Source organism: Salvelinus fontinalis, chromosome 1 (assembly GCF_029448725.1).
Source record: "Salvelinus fontinalis isolate EN_2023a chromosome 1, ASM2944872v1, whole genome shotgun sequence".
Taxonomy (NCBI): Eukaryota; Metazoa; Chordata; class Actinopteri; order Salmoniformes; family Salmonidae; genus Salvelinus; species Salvelinus fontinalis.
This window is the reverse complement of record NC_074665.1, coordinates 38,462,118-38,487,734: the sequence shown is the minus strand read 5'-3', so window position 1 is coordinate 38,487,734 and position 25,617 is coordinate 38,462,118. Positions and strand designations below refer to the sequence as shown.

The 25,617-nt window shown below is 43.9% G+C and overlaps 1 protein-coding gene across 3 annotated transcripts in view; it reads left to right on the top strand.

Moving 5' to 3' along the window:
* LOC129854009 (fibroblast growth factor receptor 2-like) overlaps window positions 1–22,079 on the top strand; it is a 107,714-nt gene extending 85,635 nt beyond the window's left edge. For all 3 annotated transcript variants that reach the window (XM_055920617.1, XM_055920610.1, XM_055920600.1), the window contains exons 14-18: window positions 3,246–3,368; window positions 7,130–7,200; window positions 15,850–15,987; window positions 16,645–16,750; window positions 21,863–22,079. In XM_055920617.1, coding sequence (XP_055776592.1) covers window positions 3,246–3,368; window positions 7,130–7,200; window positions 15,850–15,987; window positions 16,645–16,750; window positions 21,863–22,027 — 603 coding nt within the window. In that variant the 3' untranslated portion in view covers window positions 22,028–22,079. The remainder of the gene's footprint in view (window positions 1–3,245; window positions 3,369–7,129; window positions 7,201–15,849; window positions 15,988–16,644; window positions 16,751–21,862) is intronic.
* Window positions 22,080–25,617: the final 3,538 nt, after the last annotated feature.

Below are 25,617 nucleotides of genomic sequence, written 5' to 3'. Positions count from 1 at the left end.
CTTCCTACCGCGTCGTCGTGCTGCCTCCATTCGCCGGTATCCCTCCTCACACTGCGCCAGAGAATCCCAGGCGGGCTCCGGCCTTCTCCCTGGATCGATCGCCCACCTGTCGTTTTCCTCCCACGTAGTGTAATCCAGATTTTGCTCCTGCTTCCCTGCTGCCTCCTCATCCCGCCGCCTCTCGGCTTTAGCTGCCTCCAGCTCTTCACGAGGGCGGTGATATTTTCCAGGTTGTGCCCATGGTCCTTTACCGTCCAGTATTTCCTCCCATGTCCAGAAATCCTGCGATCGCTGCTGCTGCTTTTTCCCACGCTGCTTGATCCTTGGTTGGTGGGTGATTCTGTAACGGTTGTTCTCCTCCTCGTCTGAGGAGGAGCATGGATCGGACCAAAACGCAGCGTGTTGATAAGACATGATGAATTTATTAGACAAGACGAACACGAAGTACACTTGATAAATTACAAAACAACGTAGACAGACCTGAACATGAGAATTTACAATAAACGAAGAACGCACTAACAGGAACAGACTAGACAAAACGAAACAGTCCCGTGTGGGACATAAACTGACACGGAAGACAATCACCCAAAAACAAACAGTGTGAACAGCCTACCTAAATATGGTTCTCAATCAGAGGAAACGTCAAACATCTGCCCCTGATTGAGAACCATATAAGGCTAATATCCAATTAACCTAAACATAGAAACACATAACATAGACTGCCCACCCAGCTCACGTCCTGACCCACTAAACACAGCTAAACAAAGGAAAATAAACAAAGGAAAATAAGGTCAGGAACGTGACACTCACTGTTCCAAAATGTGATTATTACTGAACAGGACAATTAACCCGCGCTGCCTCCAAACAAAAATAACTTGTCAATTTCAAGCTATTTTCTTAGAATTTTTATTTTCTAACAACAGTTTGAATTGTGGTGTGTTCTACTTCCTCATTAATTTACATAGAAGTAGCCCATTTCACTGTTCTGGACAATTTATGTTTGAGCCTTTACTGAGCCGGACAAACTTCTCTCTTCGAGGAGAGCCCAAGCAGTCTTGCACAAACTTTATCCCCCAGGCACATTTTCTGTCTCGCGCTCGCATTGTTGTTTTCCTTACAAATAATAACTTTACTCCTATCAAACTAGGTGCCTTTATTTTCTGTATATTGTGTTGTAATTTATACTGTAGCATATATTTACAGTTGTATTCACATGTTTTCAAGTACTGTGAACATATCATGCTTACCTATTATTGCATAGATTGTAATGGACATCAAATCAAATTGTATTAGTTACATACACATGGTTAGCAGATGTTAATGCAAGTGTAGAGAAATGCTTGTGCTTCTAGTTCCGACAGTGCAGTAATATCCTACAAGTAATCTATCAATTTCCCAACAACTACCTAATACACACAAATCTAAAGGGGTTAATGAGAATATGTACAGATAAATATATGGATGAGCGATGGCCGAGCGGTATAGCCAAGATGCAGTAGATGGCATAAAACACAGTAAATACATATGATATGAGTGATGTAAGATATCTAAACATTATTAAAGTGGCATTATTTAAAGTGGCATTGTTTAAAGTGACAAGAGATCCATTCATTAAAGTGGCCAGTGATTTGAGTCTCTATGTAGACAGCAGCGTCTTTGAGGTAGTGATCGCTGATTAGCAGTCTGATGGCCTTGAGACAGAAGCTGTTTTTCAGTCTCTCGGTCCCAGCTTTGATGACCTGTACTGACCTCTCCTTCTGGATGGTAGCGATGTGAACAGGCAGTGGCTCGGTGGTTGTTATCCTTGATGATCTTTTTGGCCTACCTGTGACATCAGGTGCTGTAGGTGTCATGGAGGGCAGGTAGTTTTCCCCTGTGATGCGTTGTGCAGACCGCACCACTCTCTGGAGAGCCTTGCGGTTGAGGGCAGTTGCTGTACCAGGCTGTGATACAGCCCGACAGGATTCTCTCGATTGTGCATCTGTAAAAGTTTGTCAGGGTTTTGGGTGACAAACCAAATTTCTTCAGCCTCCTGAGGTTGAACAAGCGCTGTTGCGCCTTTTTCACCACGCTGTCTGTGTGGGTGGACCATTTCAGTTTGTCTGTGATGTGAACTTAAAACTTTCCACCTTCTCCACTGCTGTCCTTTCGATGTGGATAGGGGGTGCTCCATCTGCTGTTTCCTGAAGTCCACGATCAGCTCCTTTTGTTTTGTTGACGTTGAGTGAGACGTTGTTTTCCTGACACCACACTTCGAGTGCCCTCACCTCCTATCTGTAGGCTGTCTCGTCGTTGTTGCTAATCAAGCATACTACTGTTGTGTCGTCTGCAAACTTGATGATTGAGTTGTAGGTGTGGGTGAACAAGGAGTACAGTAGGGGGCTGAGCACGCACCCTTGTGGGGCCCCAGTGTTGAGGGTCAGCGAAGTGGAGATGTTGTTTCCTACCTTCACCACATCTATGATGTGTGTAAAATACTTTTTGAAGGTTGTACTGATTATGATGAGCTAATGCTAAGCTATTTGCCAGCTATGTGTGGGGCCATGTTTGTTGACATTATACAATACATTCTGGGTGTCACTTAAACATCTGTCAGACCAAAGGTGTGATAACAAAATGAGGTGAAGGAATGGTGTTTTACTCAGTTATTTCTATCAATGGTGAACTCACCCGTGATGTGATGAGTAGTAATTTCTATTAGCATGTTGTGGTTTCTGTCAGCCGAGAGTTAGCTAAAAATGACCGCATGTGTTACCTCAATCTTTCCTCGATTAGCGCTAGGACTAATGTAGCCTACATTTTCCAGTTTGGATGATTGTGTTATGCTGTCGCTACTTCTGTGACTGTTTAAACATTGCATCCAAAAATAAACTGGTCCAATTCAGAACATAACTTTCTAAAGGACTGTGTTTGTGCAAAATGTTTCTGCGAAAAAACAGTGTTGCCAGTTGAAACGCTGACTGTTGCGTCAATCGAAACTGGCTGTTCTAAATAAGCATTCTAATCACACCGGTTTGAGCGTACGCTGCAGGGACCACTGTAGAATGATCACACCCGTTTTTTGATACTTGTCAAAGGGTTAATTAAATATGTTTCTGGTTCATTACACTTACCATACACACACACAGTATAAAATGTTTAGCATAGCTTACTTACATGTTTCTATTAAAGTTTTTTTTCTCGTTGTCAATTTCATCTATATCTCCGTCCACCCTGTTCCCTTTTCTCTACTTCTCTCCATCCAGTGTATACATAGAGATCTAGCAGCGAGGAACGTCCTGGTCACAGAGAGCAACTTCATGAAGATTGCTGACTTTGGCCTGGCCAGGGACGTCCACAACATCGATTACTATAAAAAGACAACTAACGTGAGTACTTGGGGGGGGGGACACTTGAGGAGTGTATGCTGTGTTGTGTGTTCGTTAGTGTGTTCTGTAATGTTGTGAGGGGGTGTATGTGACAGTTAACTCCATTTCAATTGAGTTAATTCATGAAGTAAACCGATATTCCTTAAGGAAAATTAGAATTTCAGTTTTACTTTCTGAATTGTGTTAGTTGAGTCTCCCTCCGTCCTTCTCAGTCTTGGCAGAGACAGGAGGTAGAAGTCTGCGCGGGACTGATTCCTTCATCCCGCTCCCACTGCTTTTCATACCACGCCCGCCTGCTCCCACTGACTTCTTTTTCAATTCCCACATGCTCCAGAAAGAACTGGTCCCAAACCCGGCCGCCATACTGCAATGTTATTGTAGGTCAGGGGTTGCCGTGGGCCAATTTTGCCTTGAGCGGATGGTCGGGGGCCGGAACATAGTTATAAATCATTTGTACACTGCAAATTGACCGCACGAATCCCAAACAGATATAGTATTTGACAAAAACATAATCATTTCAAACCTTAATTACATTGGAATATTAGCAAATATTACTGCTGAGCGATTAGCAGACCTGCCAACGTGCACGGATTTTGCGTACCAAATACGCAATTCTCTGTCCATGTATGTAGGTACGAGATCCGAGTTAAAAGTATGCAGAAATGAAAAGGGCCTGAAATATATATATTTTACATTTTAATAAAAAAATAAATCCACTGAATAAATCTTAACATCCCGATTCTCGAGCTGTAACACACAGACATGTACGGAGTTTGTGTCAACGGACATGGAGATCAATACATCATTATTCGACGTAGCTACCCCGTGTCTGCCCCTCCTCCTGTCTGTTGTGATGCTGAGTTCGCTGACTGTCAGCTGTACGTAAACACATAACACATAGACAAATCCATTTTCCACTCCGTGTGTTGTGGAAAGGTAAACACTAATTGTTTCAAGCTAATGTTAGCGAACATAAGATGGACATTCAGTGGGCTCTAAAGTGCCAACAATTCACTTGCATTTGCTAGTGAATTAAATAAAATGCAAATACAAAAAATAACCAGTTGCATTTGTGCAAGTGTGATATAAATGTAATTCTGCATCCCATTAGTTGTATTTTCCATGTAACATTAGGAGGATCACGCAACCTGATAGACTGTAACTGTAATTATGATCCACGCCACAAAAAGCATTACAAAAGTATAATCAAAAATAAATATAAACTTCTTGGCATTAAATGGAGTCGGGAGTTTAGAAGACTGCGCGATGAAGAATGAATGAGTGTCCGGTGTTAGCGACAATGCTTCTTAAATGCTTTTGCATTAGATTTGAGATTTTATCAATTACGAAAATCTGAAATGATGTATGCTCTGCATAGAAATACAATAGGCACCTTTACATAGGCTGAAACACCAGACTCTTCTAGCGAACAGCGGTCAGATTCCCTTTGCGGTAGCCTACTTAAGCATTGTGTAGCCAGTTTGCGGTCTGTGTCGATGCAATCATTTGTTTTTTATGTTTTCAAAATGATATTGCTTTTAGTGTTGATTAGGAACCGTGTCTAAAAGGCCAATACTTGTGAGCTGGCCCTTGTGATTGGCCCTGTTTGAGAGGTGACAGGCGTTCCTCTACTACAGAGACTAAACTTGGGGGCATGTGCTAAGAAAAACTTCATAGATAATTATCTCCATTCTACACTGTACCCAAGAATAAAGGTCCTTTGTGTGTTCTTTGTTATTCGATATTGTTAGTGACTTTTACCATATGTGTAAATGGAATGCTGTCAAGAAAGTATTCCAACCTTTTATAGACTCGATTTGGTACAATTCTATAATTGCGATCAGACTCACAAACAGCGCATGCACGAGCATGCAGGGGGGGGGGAGAAAACCCCAATTCGGCGACTCGAATCTCCAATTTGCTGCGCTCGTCTGGAACTCTAAAAAAGTTGGACAGGGTTGGCAGGTCTAGATTAGTGCTTTTTGATGTCGGTTTGATTATGAAAAAATAATCACGGTTTTCAATTTCAGTTTCAATAATGTTTTTAAACATTAAATGCACTATGCATTATGTGGGTTGAATGCTGTAACAACGCAGAATAAATCAATTAACACATGTCCCGTGATGGTAGTGGCTGCACATGACTGATTATTACTTATTAGCCATCATTTATTCACATTACTTTACTTAATAAAAATATTTCAGTTGTTGTGTATATTTTATTTGATTACTTAATTTCATTCCATGTCATTATCTCATCTCTATACAGCTGCTGCCTGTGCTGTCTGACAAAAGTACTATTTTGTAGTTATTCAAAGGAAACAAGGCATACTTTTATGACTGCTGAATACCAACTATCAATCACTTAGATCATGTATGTTCAAGTAGAAATACCTTGCGAAGCAACAGCTGCTCTCTATATCAGCAATCGTGCACTCTTCACTCTTCCATAGAAGCAGTCATAAAAGAGACACGTAGATGTGCAATGGATTATGGTCATTGTAGTTAATTACCACATTTTATGCACTAAACTATGTAGAAAATGACAAATGAAACTACAAATCCCTACTACATTTCACAGTTCAGGCTGGATCTGATTTATCTGTAGATCAAAAAACGAATTAAATGGAATTCAAAATAATTAAACCAACGGTCAATTAGCTGTTTAAAAAGAAAAATGAAATGGTTAATCGCTCAGCAATATCACATATACCACATATACCTATATCACATATACTATTTATGCGTGGGACTTACTTAGGAACAGATTTCCTACACTGAACAAAAATATAAACACAACATGTAAAGTGTTGGTCTCATGTTTCATGAGCTGAAATAAAATATCACAGAAATGTTCCATACTCACATTTGTTTACATCCCTGTTAGTGAGGATTTCCCCTGACAGGTGTGGCTGATTAAACAACACAATCATTACACAGGTGCACCTTGTGCTGGGGACGATAAAAGGCCACTCTACAATGTGCCGTTTTGTCACAACACAATGCCACAGATGTCTCAAGTTTTGAGGGAGCGTGCTTGACATCTCCATAGCAGACCCCCAGTAGCATTCATCTGATTCACACTGTAGAGCACAGCACAGCCTGCCCATCCTCCTTTAGTATGCATGGCTGCCTTTTCATTACACGCTGAGAACCTAGCCTAGTTGAAAACAACAAGAACCACAAAAACAACCAACCACAACACAGCATGAGCCATAGACAATGGGTGATGGTGACGATAATCACCAATCCATCAGTCTTTACAATAGTATGTTCTAGTCTTGGAGAAATTCGACTTATTTCAGAAGGCCTAATAAAAAGGTAGGGGCAGAACTAATGTTAATCATCATCATCATCATGATTATCATCTGCCCCTACCTTTCTATTACCCATTCTAAAATAATTTCTCCTACACTGCAACTTAAGTATGCATGAATGTATTTGACCCTGCTTGTCACTTGCTATCCATGCTGCAGTGTTTAATGGCTTGTAGCAATAAACTCTGTCTTTATCTGCAACCCAGTTTATCTGCTAACTGCTATAAACGTGTGACAGTACCTCTGGGAATTCTCTATTGGTATTCCCAGATCTAATGATATTCTTGGGAATACCAGGAACCTGGAAGAGTGCATTAATTAAAAGATGCTGATTGGCCAATAAATATTGGTCATGAAATACCCTATGTCTGTCTGTGTATAGATATTTAAATGTTACCTTTTTGACCTTGCCCTTTGACCTGTGTGTGTGTGTGTCTTCCTCAGGGTCGTCTCCCGGTGAAGTGGATGGCTCCAGAGGCGCTGTTTGACCGTGTGTACACTCACCAGAGTGATGTGTAAGTACTGTACCTTGGTTTTACTCTCGCACAAACACAATTCGCTTACTGTTTTAGGAAGAGGAACTCAGCCTAGACTGTGTTCATTAGGCACCCAACGTAAGAAAACCTGTTAAAACCAGCAGTTTTAAAAAGATTTCCATTGTGTGCGCTAATGAACACGACCCTGGCTTATACACTGGCCGTAGCTTTCTGATGCAAATTGTTTTGCAGTGAGACTGAGGGGGTAAGAGGTTGGGATGGTGGTGGAGGAATGGGTACAGGAGGTTAGAGAGGTGATTTTGTGGTGGTGGAGTTAGGGGTTGCAGGGGGATTTGTTTGGTGGGTGGGGTGTGTGTACTGGCTGGTCTGTGGCGAAAGGGAAAGTTTCACACGGCCTGATGCTGTTACTAATCTACCCGTCTTCAAAGCCTCTGGAAGGGGCCAGAGCCCACCTCCCCCTGCCCTGCACTTAAGTCTCCCCTAGGCCTCCTTCAATTCAATTGTATTTATAAAGCCCTTTTTACATCAGCAGATGTCACAAAGTGCTCCTACTGAAACCCAGCATAAAACCCCAAAGAGCAAGCAATGAGGATATCAGGGGGATATGCAAAAATCACATTTCCAATTAAAATCAAATACATGTTATTGGTCGCGTACACTTATTTTGCAGAAGTTATCACAGGTGCAGCAGAATGCTTATGTTTCTAGCTGCAACAGTGCAAAACAATACACACAATTCACATATGCGTATTAATGCTTGACATTCAGGTACATTTGCCAATGGCACACCGAGCCATTGCCAACTGAACGTTACTGTCCCAAATGAAAATAATTCTGTCCTGGGTCAAGATCTGGCAGGAAAGCGGATGATGCACACGTAATTTCAATGGCAGGTGATTTTATCTTTAATTTGGGCTGAGCAAGTAGTCTACAGCATTCATACAGACATTGACAAGTCAAATTCAAGGACTTTCAAGGACTTTTTCAAGTACTTAGTTGTAAATTTCATGGACCTACATTTTATATTGAATTGTTGTAATAGCCATTAGAAAAAAATCTCCCCCCAAAATGTATGCAAAAAAGTATGCATTACTACCACTTGGAGAATAATGCATGTTTTATTAATAAGCCTTCCCAATGGCATTATGCGTTGACATTACAAAAAAAAAATTGTATTCTAAAACATGTCAGAATTGCCTGACTAAATAAGACCGCATGCAACAGTAGATTTTCCCAACACAAACACAGTAATGAAGTCTGTGGTAGCTAGTCAGTCTCTCCATTTGAAATGTTGAAGAGTTATTGAGGGGTTATTGTATCATGTTTTAGAAACGAGAAAGTGAGCAAAAACTGTGTTCCCTTTGTAATGGAACGCTTTATATGGAAAACCAAGTTGAAGCCAACATTCAATGTTGTCTTGCTCATAATAACCAAACATGTTTTTTCCAAAACGAGAGCAACAGACTAGCGCAGCACCCGTTATTTGAAACGGCAGGAAACAAATGAAAGCGGTTACAAAAAAACGGAGCACTAGAACTTCTAAATCGGCTTCCATAACTTCAAGGACTTTTAAAGGACTAAATAGCCTAGAGTAAATGTCTGATTATCAAAGTAGACTGTATTGCGCATAGCAAATATTCAACCAAGACTGAACTTGTTATACCTGGTTTGCATACACATTCTTGCCTTAGCATTTACTGGTAAAGATCATAACTTGGAACATCTTTCTTAACGCTTTCCTACCCCTACCGCTGTCGGTCTTCAGTGAGCTGCTTCACGCAACACTCTCAAGCTAGGCTTTGTGTGCGGGGTCCGTGTGATAAATGATTGACATACGAACTAACAGCTTCAGGAATTCATCTGTTTCTTTATCAATTATATAGCCTAAATTAAAAATAGCATTATTACAATATTCTTTTCACTGGCCCAGGCGGGCCACTGACGGGGGTGATCAACTGGCCCGGAGAGTTTCCCAAACCTCCCTGGGGCTAGCGGGCAACCCTGAATATCAAGCCCTGCTATCTGAGATACTCCCTATCTGAGATACCTACTGCAACCCTCATCCTCTACATACAACACCCTTTCTGCCAGTCACATTCTGTTAAAGGTCCCCAAAGCACACACATCCCTGGGTCGCTCCTCTTTTCAGTTCGCTGCGGCTATCGACTGGAACGAGATACAAAAAACATTCAAACTCGACAGTTTTATCTCCATTTCTTTATTCAAAGACTCAATCATGGACACTTTTACTGACAGGTGTGGCTGCTTTGCGTGATGTGTTGTCTCTACCATATTGCCCTTTGGGCTGTTGTCTGTGTCCAATAATGTCTGTACCATGTTTTGTGCTGCTACCATGCTGTGTTGACATGTGTTGTTGCCATGCTGTGTTCTTGTCTTAGGTCTCTCTTTATGTAGTGTTGTGGTGTTTCTCTTGTCGTGATGTGTGTTTTGTCCTTTATATTATTTTTTTATAATCCCAGCCCCCGTCCCAGCAGGAAGGGTAGGCCGTCATTGTAAATAAGAATTTGTTCTTGACTGACTTGCCTAGTTAAATAAAAGGTTCAATAAAATACAAATAAATAAATAAACGTGTGAAATAGGACAAATATAAGCACCCACCTTAGTGTGTTTTGGTTTGTTTTGGCATTTCACTACGATGCAGCCTTTGTATAAACACTAGCTATGGCCAGGTTGGATGCCAGGTCACTGGCTGCTGTGACCCTTGGAGAGTGTGTGTGTGAATGTGTGTGTGCGTGCATGCACTCACACATTCACCCCCCCCCCCCCCCCCAAGCAGACACCTCAACGGCCCTGAAAGAACTTCATTAGACTCTATGTAAACTGGAAACCACATATCCTGAGGCTGAATTTATTGTAGCTGGGGATTTTAACAAGGCTAATCTGAGAACAAGGCTCCCTAAAGTTTATCAGCATATCAATTACGCGACCCGGGCTGGCAAAATTCTGGATCATTGTTACTCTAACTTCCGCGACGCATACAAAGCCCTCCCTCGCCCTCCTTTCGGCAAATCTGACCACGACTCCATTTTGTTGCTCCCAGCCTATAGACAGAAATTAGAACAGGAAACGCCCGTGCTCAGGTCTGTTCAACGCTGGTTCGACCAATCTGATAACACGCTTCAAGATTGCTTCGATCACGTGGACTAGGATATGTTCCGGATAGCGTCGAACAACAACATTAGTGTATACGCTGATTCGGTGAACGAGTTTATTAGCAAATGCATCGGTGATGTTGTACCCACAGCGACTCTTAACCTCTCTTGGGTAGGGGGCAGTATTTTGACATCCGGATGAAAAGCATGCCCAAAGTAAACTGCCTGTTACTCAGGCCCAGAAGCTAGGATATGCATATAATGGTAGATCTGGATAGAAAACACTCAAAAGTTTTTAAAACTGTTAAAATAATGTCTGTGAGTATAACAGAACTGATTCGGCAGGCAAAAATCACAGGATTTTCCAATGGGATTCTATGGGATACTCTTATTTTTAGGAACCTGGTTGCAGTTCCTATGGCTTCCACTAGATGTCAACAGTCTTTAGAAATTGTTCGATGTTTTTCTTTTGAGAAATGAAGAAGTAGTCCTATTCATTGTAAGTGTCACTCCAGGTGGACTCTACTGTACTGGTGCGCGTGAACAGGGGCGCGCTCCACGTTGTTTTTATCTGGTATTAGAAACAGTTTATTCCGTCTTAAATGTTATTGATTATTTACGTTTCAGTTTACCTGAGGTTGGATTAGGAATGTTGTTTAAAATGTTTGGACCAAGTTTACAGGTAACTTATTAGATACTTTGTAGGCATGTTGGGCGAGTTGAAACCGGTGTGTTTCTGAATCAAACCCGCCAAATAAATGGACATTTATGGGACATAAAGATGGACATTATCAAACAAAAGGGCCATTTGTGAACATTTTGGAGTGCCAACAGAAGATCTTCAAAGGTAAGGCATTAATTATATCGCTATTTCTGACTTTTGTGTCGCACCTGCCTTGTTCAAAAATGATTTTCATGTGTTTGTATGCGGGGCGCTGTCCTCAGATAATTGCATGGTGTGCTTTTGCAGTAAAGCCTTTTTGAAATCTGACACAGCGGCTGGATTAACAAGAAGTTAAGCTTTATTTTGATGTATAACACATATTTTCAGGAATGGTAAATATTTGAATTTAGTATTTTTGAATTTCGCACACTGCAATTTCACCGGATGTTGGCCAGGTGGGACACTACCATCCCACCTTCCCATAAGAAATTAAAACCTTCCCCAACCAGAAACCGTGGATTGATGGCAGCATTCGTGCAAAACTGAAAGTGCGAACCCCTGCTTTTAATCAGGGCAAGGCGACCGGAAACATGACCGAAGACAAACAGTGTAGCTATTCCCTCCGCAAGGCAATCAAACAAGCTAAGTCCCAGTATAGAGACAAAGTAGAGTTGCAATTCAACAGCTCAGACACAAGAGGTATGTGGCAGGTTCTACAGTCAATCACGGATTACAAAAAGAAAACCAGCCCCGTCGCGGACCAGGATGTCTTGCTCCCAGACAGACTAAATAACTTTTTTGCTCGCTTTGAGGACAATACAGTGCCACCGACACGGCCCGCTACCAAAACCTGCGGCCTCTCCTTCATTGCAGCCAACATGAGAACATTTAAACGTGTTAACCCTCGCAGGGCTGCCGGCTCAGACGGCATCCCTAGCCGCATCCTCAGAGCATGCGCAGACCAGCTGGCTGGTGTGCTTACGGACTTATTCAATCGATCCCTATCCCAGTCTGCTGTTCCCATATGCTTCAAGAGGGCCACCATTGTTCCTGTTCCCAAGAAAGCTAAGGTAACTGAGCTAAACTACTATCGCCCCGCCCCGTAGCACTCACTTCCGTCATCATGAAGTGCTTTGAGAGATTAGTCAAGGATCATATCACCTCCACCCTACCTGACACCCTAGACCCACTCCAATTTGCTTACCGCCTCAATAGGTCCACAGACGACCCAATCACAATCACACTGCACACTGCCCTAACCCATCTGGAAAAGAGAAATACCTATGTAAGAATGCTGTTCATTGACTACAGCTCAGCATTTAACACCATTGTACCCTCCAAACTCGTCATTAAGCTCGAGCTCCTGGGTCTCGACCTCTCCCTGTGCAACTGGTCCTGGACTTTCTGACGGGCCGCCCCCAGGTGGTGAGGGTAGGAAACAACATCTCCACCCCGCTGATCATCAACACTGGGGCCCCACAAGGGTGCGTTCTCAGCCCTTTCCTGTCCTCCCTGTTCACCCATGACTGCGTGGCCTTGCACGCCTCCAACTCAATCATCAAGTTTGCAGACGACACTACAGTGGTAGCCTTGATTACCAACAACGACGAGACGGCCTACAGGTAGGAGGTGAGGGCCCTCGGAGTGTGGTGTCAGGAAAATAACCTCACACTCAACGTCAACAAAACAAAGGAGATGATCGTGGACTTCAGGAAACAGCAGAGGGAGCACCCCCCTATCCACATCTACGGGACAGTAGTGGAGAAGGTGGAAAGTTTTAAGTTCCTCGGCGTACACATCGCGGACAAACTGAAATGGTCCACCCACACAGACAGACAAACTTTTACAGGTGCACAATCGAGAGCATCCTGTACGGCAACTGCTCTGCCCACAACCGTAAGGCTCTCCAGAGGGTAGTGAGGTTTGCACAACTCATCACCGGGGGAAAACTACCTGCCTTCCAGGACACCTACACTACCCGATGTCACAGGAAGGCCAAAAGATCATCAAGGACAACAACCACCCGAGCCACTGCCTGTTCACCCCGCTATCATCCAGAAGGAGAGATCAGTACAGGTTCATCACAGCTTCTATTTCAAGGCCATCAGATTGTTAAACAGACATCACTAACACTGAGTGGCTGCAGCCAACATACTGACTCAAATCTCTACTGTACTCTATACCATCTACTTCATCTTGCCTATGCTGTTCGGCCATCGCTCGTCCATATATTTATATGTACATATTCTTACTCATTCCTTTACACTTGTGTGTAAAAGGTAGTTGTCAGAATTGTTAGATTACTTGTTAGATATTACTGCATGGTCAAAAGTAGAAGCACAAGCATTTCGCTACGCTCCCATTAACATCTGCTAACCATGTGTATGTGACCAATAAAATTGGATTTGATTATAGTTTTGGCAAGTCGGTTAGGACATCTACTTTGTGCATTACATAAGTCGTTTTTCCAACAATTGTTTACAGACAGATTATTTCACTTATAATTCACTGTATCATAATTCCAGTGGGTCAGAAGTTTACATACCCTAAGTTGACTGTGCCTTTAAGCAGCTTTGAAATTTTCAGAAAATTATGTCATGGCTTTAGAAGCTCCTGATAGGCTAATTGACATCATTTGAGTCAATTGAAGGTGTACCTGTGGATGTATTTCAAGGCCTACCTTCAAACTCAGTGCCTCTTTGCTTGACATCATGGGAAAATCTAAAGAAATCTGCCAAGACCTCAGAAAAAGAATTGTAGACCTCCACAAGTCTGGTTCATCCTTGGGAACAATTTCCAAATGCCTAAAGGTACCACATTCATCTGTACAAACAATAGTACATAAGTATAAACACCATGTGACCACACAGCCGTCATACCGCTCAGGAAGGAGACGCGTTCTGTCTCCTAGAGATGAATGTACTTTGGTGTGAAAAGTGCAAATCAATCCCAGAACAACAGCAAAGGACCTTGTGAAGATGCTGGAGGAAACAGGTACAAAAGTATCTATATCCACAGTAAAACTTATCCTATAGACATAACCTGAAAGGCTGCAAGCAATGAAGAAGCCACTGCTCCAAAACCGCCATAAAAAACCTAGACTACGGTTTGCAACTGCACATGGGGACAAAGATCGTACTTTTTGGAGAAATGTCCTCTGGTCTGATGAAACAAAAATAGAACTGTTTGGCCATAATGACCATCGTTGGAGGATAACGGGGCAGGATTGCGAGCCGAAGAACACCATCCCAACCGTGACGCATGAGGGTGGCAACATCATGTTGTGGTGGTGCTTTGCTGCAGGAGGGGCTGGTGCATTTCACAAAATAGATGGCATCATGAGGGAGGAAAATGATATGGATATATTGAAGCAACATCTCAAGACATCAGTCAGGAAGTTAAAGCTTGGTCACAAATGGGTCTTCCAAATGGACAATGACCCCAAGCATACTTTCAAAGTTGTGGCAAAATGGCTTAAGGTCATTAAGGTATTGGATTGGCCATCACAAAGCCCTGACCTCAATCGTATAGAAAATTTGTGGGCAGAACTGAAAAAGTGTGTGCGAGCAAGGAGGCCTACAAACCTGACTCAGTTACACCATCTCTGTCAGGAGGAATGGGCCAACATTCACCCAACCTATTGTGGGAAGCTTGTGGAAAGCTACCCAAAACGTTTGTCATCAAGTTAAACAATTTAAAGGCAATGCTATCAAATACCAATTGAGTGTATGTAAACTTCTGACCCACTGGGAATGTGATGAAAGAAATAAAACCTGAAATAAATAATACTCTCTGCTATTAATCTGACATTTCACATTCTTAAAATAAAGTGGTGATCCTAACTGACCTAAAACAGGGAATTTTTACAAGGATTAAATGTTAGGAATGGTGAAAAACTTGAGTTTAAATGTATTTGGCCAAGGTGTATGTAAACTTCCGACTTCAACTGTATCTACATGGGCCAGTGGAATGACAATAGGTGAGCGATGGATACGAAGTGCATTTGAATGGAGCAAAGGGATGTGTTAACAAACAGAGAGATGCAGAGGGACAGATAGAAAGAGAGAACAAACGCAGGGCCAGTTATGTCAATAGATCGATGGAGAGATAACCACAGGAGCAAATAAAATATCACGGTGTCTTTGTCGTGTTGTGGCCTCTTTGGGTCACTAAGGTAGGCGTGCTGCTCTGTTTGTGTGTGTGTGTGTGTGTGTGTGTGTGTGTGTGTGTGTGTGTGTGCGTGCGTGCGTGCGTGCGTGCGTGCGTGCGTGCGTGCGTGCGTGCGTGCGTGCGTGTGCCTCCATTCCCTGCGGGTGCTATAATACACTCTTTGTTGCTCCCAACACACACACAGCCATGAAGAGTCATTGATTCTTTATTTTTTATTCAACCTTTATTTAACTAAGCAAGTCACTTAAAAACAAATTCTTATTTACAATGACAGCCTACTACGGCCAAATCCGGACAACACTGGGCCAATTGTGCACCGCCCTGTGGGACTCCCAAACATGGCCGGTTGTGATACAGCCTGGAATCAAACCAGGATCTGTAGTGACGCCTCTAGCACTGAGATGCAGTGCCTTAGACCGCTGCGCCACTTTGAGCCTTAAATTAATGTTAGTGTGAACATTTATAGAGAATGGTTAGCGGAATCAATTGATTCCATTAATTATGGAATCAGTGGAATGATATAGCTGTGGGTTCTTAAAACAGTTACCCTTCAACCCTTTGTTTCTCTGAGCAGTAGCATTTGAAATCGTGTAAAGAAATAAATAAAAGTCTAATACTTCAGTTCCATCAATTGTTATGTATGTATCAATGGATGCATAACATGATAATAGTAATGAAAGCATTAATGTTGAATATGTGTGTTTGTGTTTTTCTTCCCAGCTGGTCATTTGGGGTGCTGATGTGGGAGATCTTCACCCTGGGGGGTTCTCCGTACCCTGGTATCCCCGTCGAGGAGCTGTTCAAGCTGTTGAAAGAGGGCCATCGTATGGACAAGCCTGGCAACTGCACCAATGAGCTGTATAATACCATTTTTATCACTTTATCTCATACACACACACACATATGCAGGCAGGCAGGCAGGCAGACACACACACACACACACATAACACACACACATATGCAGGCAGGCAGGCAGACACACACACACACACACACACACACACACAAACCCTACTGGGGTCCCCACCATCTCCATCAGATCCATGATCCTACACAGCTGGCCTGGGCCTGTATCATGGTGCCATTCACATTGGGCCCTTTCCAGTTACACAGCACATAATGTCACTGCCTGCACCGGTATTGTCGGGCCTAATGTTCTCACACTGTACTGGAAACTGTGAAATCTACAGTGGAGTCAGACAGACCTAGGATAGTATTGGTATTGGCGTGCATTTGTCTTAAACGTTAGAGAGTGCAGAGAAATAGAACCAGCATAGCTCTGTGTTTGGATTGGCTGGTTCATACCTTGACACCTAGGTTCAGAGAAATGAGTCTTTATCATCTCACCCACTTTTGACAGGCAATTGGACAATGATTTTAGAAATGTGCATCAGTCTGTTGAATGGGTTGCATGGCATGTGTTTTGGAAAGAAAAACAATGAAGTACTTTTACTAACCATTCAAACTCCTTGTTTCTCTCTCTGTATCTCTCTCCTCTCTCTCTCTCTCTCTCAGGTACATGATGATGAAAGACTGTTGGCATGCCATCTCCTCCCACCGGCCCACCTTCAAGCAGCTGGTGGAGGATCTAGACCGCATCCTCACCCTGGCCACGAATGAGGTGAGGGCACAAACCAGAGTCATTCCGCTTCACCTTTTCATATCTAGAATCTGGAGCCAGAGCAATTCACTTACCTCCAGAGTTGGGGACAATTCCCTTTCAATTCAGGAAGTAAACAATTTTTTCTGTTGAAAAGCATTGAGTAAACATGGAATTGGAATTTCAGTTTACTTCCTGAATTGACTGAATTGAAAAGGAGTTGACCCCAACCCTGCTGACCTTGTATTCTTGGAAGTGCTTGGTCAATGAGAAGTATGATGTAAAAGCATGTCAGGGTTCTCTCCTAAAAGCTTGGAAAAGGGTAAACACGATACAGGCTCATGGACACCAATTACCAGGGCACGCAAAGTTGATCAGCACTTTTTTTTAACCAACAATGTTGAAAAGCATTAGAAGGATCCTGCGTTGGCTGACACATGACCTTAACAATGACCAGAAAATGGCTGCTTGATTCAAACCAGGCCCCAGAGCTGTGGCCATGGCCCACTGATGTTGCCCAATCATCAAAAGATAAAAAGATACTCTGAGCTGTTCCTCGCCTCAGAATAATGGCTTGTGTTTCTTTCCATTCCCCTCCTGTTGTGTGTGATATCCATGTGCGGGCCTAAAGAGGGGCTGTGGATGGAAATATGTCAGGGCTCGTCTGGCTTCAGACTGGGCCGCCATAGATTATGCCAAAAGCTCCAACTTCAGTGTTTCAGAGTTTGAACTTTTGAAATGTAATAAAGCGCCTTTCTTTCTTTTTTCTTTTTTTTTTTAAACCGCTCTTTAGTAATGTGAGACGCCTTGTGTTGAGCTGAGAAATGGAAGCCAGCACTTGTTTTTATAAGAATGCTCAAAACCCAACAACGCTTCTCTTCTTCCTCCCCACTCACTCTCAACTATTTCTTAACCTCACAACTATTCCAATAACTGCCACAAAAGACAAGAGAAGGGAAAAAAGGAGAGAGGAGCGTGCAGGGCTGAAGATGAAAAGAGCGTAAACAACTGCAAAATGCTGGTTCAAGTTGTTTTTTTAAGCCCTAACATTAGAGATTCTCCTGTACTTTTGTATACTTTTTAGCCAATTGTTTTGAAAGTAAACGAAGTGCCAAAAATGATCCCCCGAAAATGGTTACTATGTCACATATGTGCAGATATATGCACCATATCATTGCTCTCTCTTCTCACTCTGCTGTGTGTGTATCTTGATAGCTGTCACTCAAATGGCGAGGGGCTGAAGCTCATTGGCTAGAACTCGAATTGCAAGGGGGCTGGCACACATGGGGGAAAATGGCACAGCACAGCTTCCAGAAAAACCCTTGCTTTCAAATGTTGTGGCTAATTGAGGTAAAACTGTCACGATCGTGTACTGGAGAGAATGAGGACCAAGGCGCAGCTGGATAAGAATACATCTTCTCTTTTAATGAAACGAACGAAGATGAACACGACACAAAACACTTTAACAAAACAAACAAAACAACAAAACGACCGTGAAGCTACAAACGTTGTGCATAGACAGACAGGCTACAAACGTTCTGACATAGACAATTACCCACAATTAATGAGAGCCTATGGCTACCCTAAATAAGGCTCCCAATCAGAGACAACCGACATCAGCTGTCTCTAATTGGGAACTCATTCAGGTAACCATAGACTCTTCTAGATCACTCACCAACATAGACAACGCTAGACATCTACACTAAACACAAAACCATATTTTACACCCCATAACCCCTTTACCAAATAAACATCAAAAACCAACAAAACATAAACATTACCCATGTCACACCCTGACCTAACTAAAATAATCAAGAAAACAAAGAATAATAAGGCCAGGGCGTGACATAACCCCCCCCTTGAGGCGCGAACTCCGGGCGCACCATACACAGTCTAGGGGAGGGTCTGGGTGTGCTCCCCTCCACGGTGGCGGCTCCGGCTCTGGTCGTAGTCCCCACGTCACCACCGTACCTAACCACCTCCTAGGCCTCCTCCAAACGACCCCCCTCCACATTAACCCCATTGCATTCAGGGGCAGTTCCAGACTAAGGGGCAGTACCAGGGTAAGAGGCAGTACCAGGGTCAGGGGCAGTACCAGGGTCAGGGGCAGTACTAGGGTCAGGGACAGTACTAGGGTCAGGGACAGTACTAGGGTCAGGGGCAGCACCAGGGTAAGGGGCAGCACCAGGGGAAGGGGCAGCACCAGGGTAAGGGGCAGCTCCGGACTGAGGAATGGCAGCTCCGGACTGAGGGACTGCAGCTCCGGACTGAGGGACTGCAGCTCCGGACTGAGGGACAGCCCATGGCTGGCTGACAGATCTGGCTGCTCATGGCTGGCTAACTGATCTGGCTGCTCATGGCTGGCTGACGGATCTGGCTGCTCATGGCTGGCTGACGGATCTGGCTGCTCATGGCTGGCTGACGGATCTGGCTGCTCATGGCTAGCTGACGGATCTGGCTGCTCATGGCTAGCTGACGGATCTGGCTGCTCATGGCTAGCTGACGGATCTGGCTGCTCATGGCTAGCTGACGGATCTGGCTGCTCATGGCTAGCTGACGGATCTGGCTGCTCATGGCTAGCTGACGGATCTGGCTGCTCATGGCTAGCTGACGGATCTGGCTGCTCATGGCTAGCTGACGGATCTGGCTGCTCATGGCTAGCTGACGGATCTGGCTGCTCATGGCTAGCTGACGGATCTGGCTGCTCATGGCTGGTTGGCGGATCTGGCTGCTCATGGCTGGTTGGCGGCTCTGGCTGCTCCTGTCTGGTTGGCGGCTCTGGCAGATCCTGTCTGGTTGGCGGCTCTGGCAGATCCTGTCTGGTTGGCGGCTCTGGCAGATCCTGTCTGACGGACGGCTCTAGCGGCTCCTGTCTGGCTGGCGGCTCTAGCGGCTCCTGTCTGGCGGACGGCTCAGTGGGCTCATGGCAGACGGGCGGCTTTGCAGGCTCATGGCAGACGGGCGGCTTTGCAGGCTCATTGCAGACGGATGGCTCAGATGGCGCTGGGGAGACGGATGGCTCAGATGGCGCTGGGGAGACGGATGGCTCAGATGGCGCTGGGGAGACGAGCAGTTCAGTCAATGCTGTGCAGACGGCAGATTCCTGCCGGCTGAGGCACACTGTAGGCCTGGTGCGTGGTGCCGGGACTGGTGGCACCGGGCTGGGGACACGCATCTCAGGGCTAGTGCGGGGAGCAGCAACAGGACGCACAGGACTCTGGGGACACACAGGAGGCTTGGTGCGTGGTTTAGACACTGGTGGTAAAGGGCTGGAGACACGCACCATATAGCTAGTGCGTGGAGGAGGCACTGGTGGTACTGGGTTGGGGCGGGGAGGTGGCGCCGGAAATACCGGACCGTGCAGGCGTACTGGCTCCCTTGAACGCCGAGCCTGCCCAACCTTACCTGGTTCTCTGCTCCCCGTCGCCTGACCAGTGCGGGGAGGTGGAATAACCCGCACCGGCCTATGTAGGCGAACCGGGGACACCATGCGTAAGGCTGGTGCCATGTACGCCGGCCCGAGGAGACGCACTGGTGACCAGATGCGTTGGGCCGGCTTCATGACATATGGCTCAACGCTCAGTCTAGCCCGGCCGATACGTGGAGCTGCAATGTACCGAACCGGGCTATGCACGCGTACAGGAGACACCGTGCGCTCCACTGCGTAACACGGTGTCTGCCCGTACTCTCGCTCTCCACGGTAAGTACAGGGAGTAGGCGCAGGTTTCCTACCTGACTTCGCCACACTCCCTTTAAGGCCCCCCCCAAGAAATTTTTGGGTTGTACTCACGGGCTTCCAGCCTTGTCTCCGTGCTGCCTCCTCATATCGCCTCCTCTCGGCTTTCGCTGCCTCCAGCTCTTCACGAGGGAGGCGATATTCTCCAGGTTGATCCCAAGGCCCCTTACCATCCAGTATTTCCTCCCATGTCCAGAAATCCTTTGTGGTTAGGTCCTGTTGCCGCCTTCCATGCCGCTTGGTCCTATGGTGGGTAATTCTGTCACGATCGTGTACTGGAGAGAATGAGGACCAAGGCGCAGCTGGATAAGAATACATCTTCTCTTTTAATGAAACGAACGAAGATGAACACGACACAAAACACTTTAACAAAACAAACAAAACAACAAAACGACCGTGAAGCTACAAACGTTGTGCATAGACAGACAGGCTACAAACGTTCTGACATAGACAATTACCCACAATTAATGAGAGCCTATGGCTACCCTAAATAAGGCTCCCAATCAGAGACAACCGACATCAGCTGTCTCTAATTGGGAACTCATTCAGGTAACCATAGACTCTTCTAGATCACTCACCAACATAGACAACGCTAGACATCTACACTAAACACAAAACCATATTTTACACCCCATAACCCCTTTACCAAATAAACATCAAAAACCAACAAAACATAAACATTACCCATGTCACACCCTGACCTAACTAAAATAATCAAGAAAACAAAGAATAATAAGGCCAGGGCGTGACAAAAACAGCAATTCTGATCATAGATTATGGGTGTATGAACTACAGATTGGCACATCCAGCTCAAAGCAGGAGGTTTAAAAAATACTTAGTAGTCTAGTAGGCTCCACACACTTTCTCTACCTCTCTCCCCCCCTTTCTCACTGGTCTCTCTTTTCTCTCTCTGGTCTTCCCCCTCTCTTTCTTTTTTGTTCTCTCGTTCACTCGCTCTCTCTGTCTGGGTGTTCTCCCTCGCCCGCCCAGACACATTGAACCATTTTATACTGAGACTAACAGCAACCAGGTCAGCATTGCTCTATGTGAACTGTGCTGGAAAGGTCCCCTCTCTCTAGCCCACGTCCCATTTATGAAGTATTATTCATCCATATATTTTTATACGGATCCGGTATCAAATCGTTTGCTCTCCTGTCGGCAACATTATTCATGAATCCGTCCAGCGTGATTTGGGAATAGTTTATATTTTGCATAAATAAAATAAGGAAAAAGATACTCTCCACAAGATCCTCTCCACATGTCCGTCACTGTCCTCCTGAAACTGTCTTTATGCTTGTCTCTATTTCAGTATTTTCCATTTGTCTCTCTCTCCTCTCTCACTCTCCTCTAAACCTGTGAGTGTAATAGTTCCACCTTCTCACCCTGTCTGTGTATAGGAGTATCTGGACCTGTGTGCCCCAGCAGAGCAGTATTCTCCCAGCTTCCAGGACACACACAGCTCCTGTTCCTCCGGTGACGACTCCGTGTTCTCCCATGACCCTCTGCCAGACCAGCCCTGCCTCCCCAAGTATCAGCACATCAATGGAGGCACCAAAACATGAGCCCTCACCTCCTCAATCCCCCCCATCCAGCTCCAGCCTGACCTGCCCCCCCCCCCCCCCCCCCCCCCCCCCCACAAAGTGACACTTCCATAGAGAGAAAATTAGATATACCCCCACCACCAACCCCACAAACCTCCTGGCCCCCAACCCCCCTCTGGCTCCAAATGGACTAATGGACCCAGATGGGACTGGGCTGGTGGCAGTGCTGCTTTTAGAACTGAACACACACACACACGTTTGCACACACACTCATACACATGTTCAAGGTCTTAAGGAGAGGACCGGGACCCTTCATCAGTGTTCCTCTTGTCTGACTGAATGAATATCTGTTCCCAAGGGTCCACCTCCTCTCTTGCCGTTTTATTTGTTCCGGTTGTTTTCCACAAGAGTTTGGAATTTACTATTTTTGCGTTTCATGAATCCATTGCGTTGGCTGGCATTCCAAGACTTTTGCTTGTTCCCAGGGGGAAAATATGGACCGTAATCAACGGAAAAAACAAGGGACTCATAAAGAGGACGACAAAATAGGAAACTGAAAGGACTGAAAGAAAGAATCAACTAACAAAAACAGATGAATAGGAGAAGAGCGCATACAGACAGACACTGGCTCTTCTTTATATTTTGTAATATTGTCTTGTTTCTTTATACCTTCTCTTGATAAGCCCACACACTTATTATTATTATGGAGAAAAATAATACACAGTATATAGGGCTGGGTATATTTGTAAATATATTCAAATATGTATAAATATATATTATATATTTACAGTGAATTATTTTTTGTATGGACTCCAGAATTATTCCCCCTCTCCTCTCCCCTCCTCCCTCATTGGGTTTGAGACTGGTGTGTCATCACCCAGGTTATGTTTCTGTTCACTAGTGTTCTTTTAACACAACACACACAAATATAGGCATGCACACACATATACGCAGACACACAAAACACACACACACTCTCACTCTCATTCAATGACACAGTGGAGTATTGGCTTTCAGGGAAGCTTGTTAATTTATTGATTTTTTTTTTTTTTAATGAAAACAAAGATTTTTTTTTTTAAATAAAATAGAAATAGTAAGAAAGATATAATGCTCTTAATGATGCTGATATTAAATAATAAATAATCCGTTATGGTTATTATCGTAATTTAAAATTCTCTTTCAGAGGTAACAGAAACAAAAGCTATTTTTAGTAGTGGGTGTTTGAAAGTACTGTACATTTTATTGTCTGCTAATCCCTTTCTTATGTAGATAATGCAGTTTCTATCCAGTCATTTTACTCTATCTTAGGTTTGCATTTGAAATGATATGATTTCTGGATATTTATATATGATTGAAAAGAAAAATGATTTTGGAACTACCCACTAGCAATCTGTGAGACTCCAAATTCACACCAGAGGGTTCAAAGCTGAAAAACAAAAGTATTAAATCATTCCAAGTATTTTTTTTCTACTGGACCAAGTTTAAGATGTTCTTTGCTAGTGTTCTTGACACATTTGCAAAATTAAAGATGGAAAAACAAGTGTTTGTGTTGATTTCGATTCTGTGTAATCACACTATTCAGTCAAACGTAACTCGTTTCTGCTATCTTGTCATGTCCTTGAGAGAGAAAAGAGGTCTGAGAATGGCTATATTTATTATCAACTTAATTGATAATGGCTGTGTTCATATAGTTAATGGCACTGTATTCTTATAAGCAAAGAAATAACATTAATAGCAACATACAGCAAGACAATGGCATAGAAAAACTGAGTTGGTTAAAGTATCACCAAATTAATTCATCTTTAATTAAAATGTATGATAATTTAGCCTGCCAGTCTATAGGAGGGGTGGGGGAATGATGTGTCTAGTTGTAGGGCCTGGAATGAAGTTAGGAAAATTGCCCAGAACAGGGTTCGTTGGAGGTGCACTGTTGAGGCCCTTTGCTTCTCAAGGAGCTAAAAAGAATAAGGGCTCGATTCAATCTGTATCGCGGAAGATCTGTGGTTTGGCACGATTGAAATGTATAAATGCAATGTTCCTGCGTTCACAGAGACTTCATTCACGGTACATACTGCGTATGTCGCCTCAATTGGAAATTACATTTAAATTTCAATCGCACTATTTTATTCATATTTTTATTTAACTAGGCAAGTCAGTTTAGAACAAATTCTTATATTACAATGACAACCTACCCCGGCCAAATCCTCCCCTAACGATATCGCGGATCTTCCGCGATATGGATTGAATCAAGCCCTAAGTCAAGTCAAGTTGGAAGGTCAGCGATTGTTAAGAGTAGACATTTACAATTACATTCTTCAGAGTAAATCTTAATTCCCTCACCCTTAGTAACCACGTGTTGACTTGTCTTGCTCTGAGAATCTCAGAGTGCACTGCACCCTCACCCCTGTGATTCGATGGCTCCTTCTTCCACTCAACGTGTTCTCTCATGCCCCTGTAACCTGAGAGGGCTTGGAGGGAAAAGTGGGGAAAACATTTCGCTTTTTCCACCGAATAGAGGGAAACACTGAAAGGCCAAGAAGAGCCCTATAGGATTGGAGGAGAGAAAAAGTGGCAGAGTTTAACCACAGAGCCGTACACCCTTCATTATGGGGTGTAGAGAAGGAGAGAAAGGCAGTTGGTGTTGGCCGGATATACACTGGCTTTAGCTCACTGTTATCAGCACCAAGGCTCAGCCGCTCTCCATTGTCCTGTGGGCTGGCTATACACAGTCCTGGAGAGGCCAGGGTGGGGTGAACACACTCCAAGGAGGAGGTTGCATATTGAGACTGGAGAGAGTTTAGAGTGCTCCCTAATGCAATGAAACATTAGTGACTGAGATTGAAAGAAGTTGTTACTTTAAGACCACACACACACACGGATAAAGTATACACAGTGAGTATACAGTGAGTATACACAGACATTTTCTTGCAACGTATATACTACGCAGTTACTGTACATTTAGTCTCTTCCCACAGCCTCTGCATGGAGCTCCATGAGTGGCAAACGAGACCAATGTACCTTTCGAATAACAATTCTAGAACTGTACATTATTTTATTATATTATTCTGGGCATTCTGTGAATTTATTGATATCACATTTATTATTTTGGTGAGGTATTCATATATTGTTTTATTAAACTGTACCCCAGGGATGATTTCAAAATAGGACTTTCTGGTTTAGAGATTATCTTAAACCCTGACCACCATACCCAGACAAAGTGTTGGCTATCCCATAGAGGGGGTTACAATATTAGCCTTGGCCAACTTCTACGGAGACAAGGCGGCAGCCATTGGCGACCAATGTGCAATAAGGGTCCAATTCAGACTCAGGAAATGTACGCCTTCCCTACTCACTTCCCAGTAGTTGGTAATCAGACTTAATGCAGGTGGATAATGCGGACTTCAGATGTCACTACCTTGCACGCATTGCATACATTTAATTATACTGCTGAAATCCCTCCCACTTGCTGGCAAACAGATATTATCATGGAATTTTTATCATGAGTTTTCAGGACATTTATCTTTAGCCATCCCTTTAAATACAGTGCACCTTTAATTAGAATTTTGTCAGACTCAGTAGAATACATTGTGAGAATGGGTTCAAAATATAGG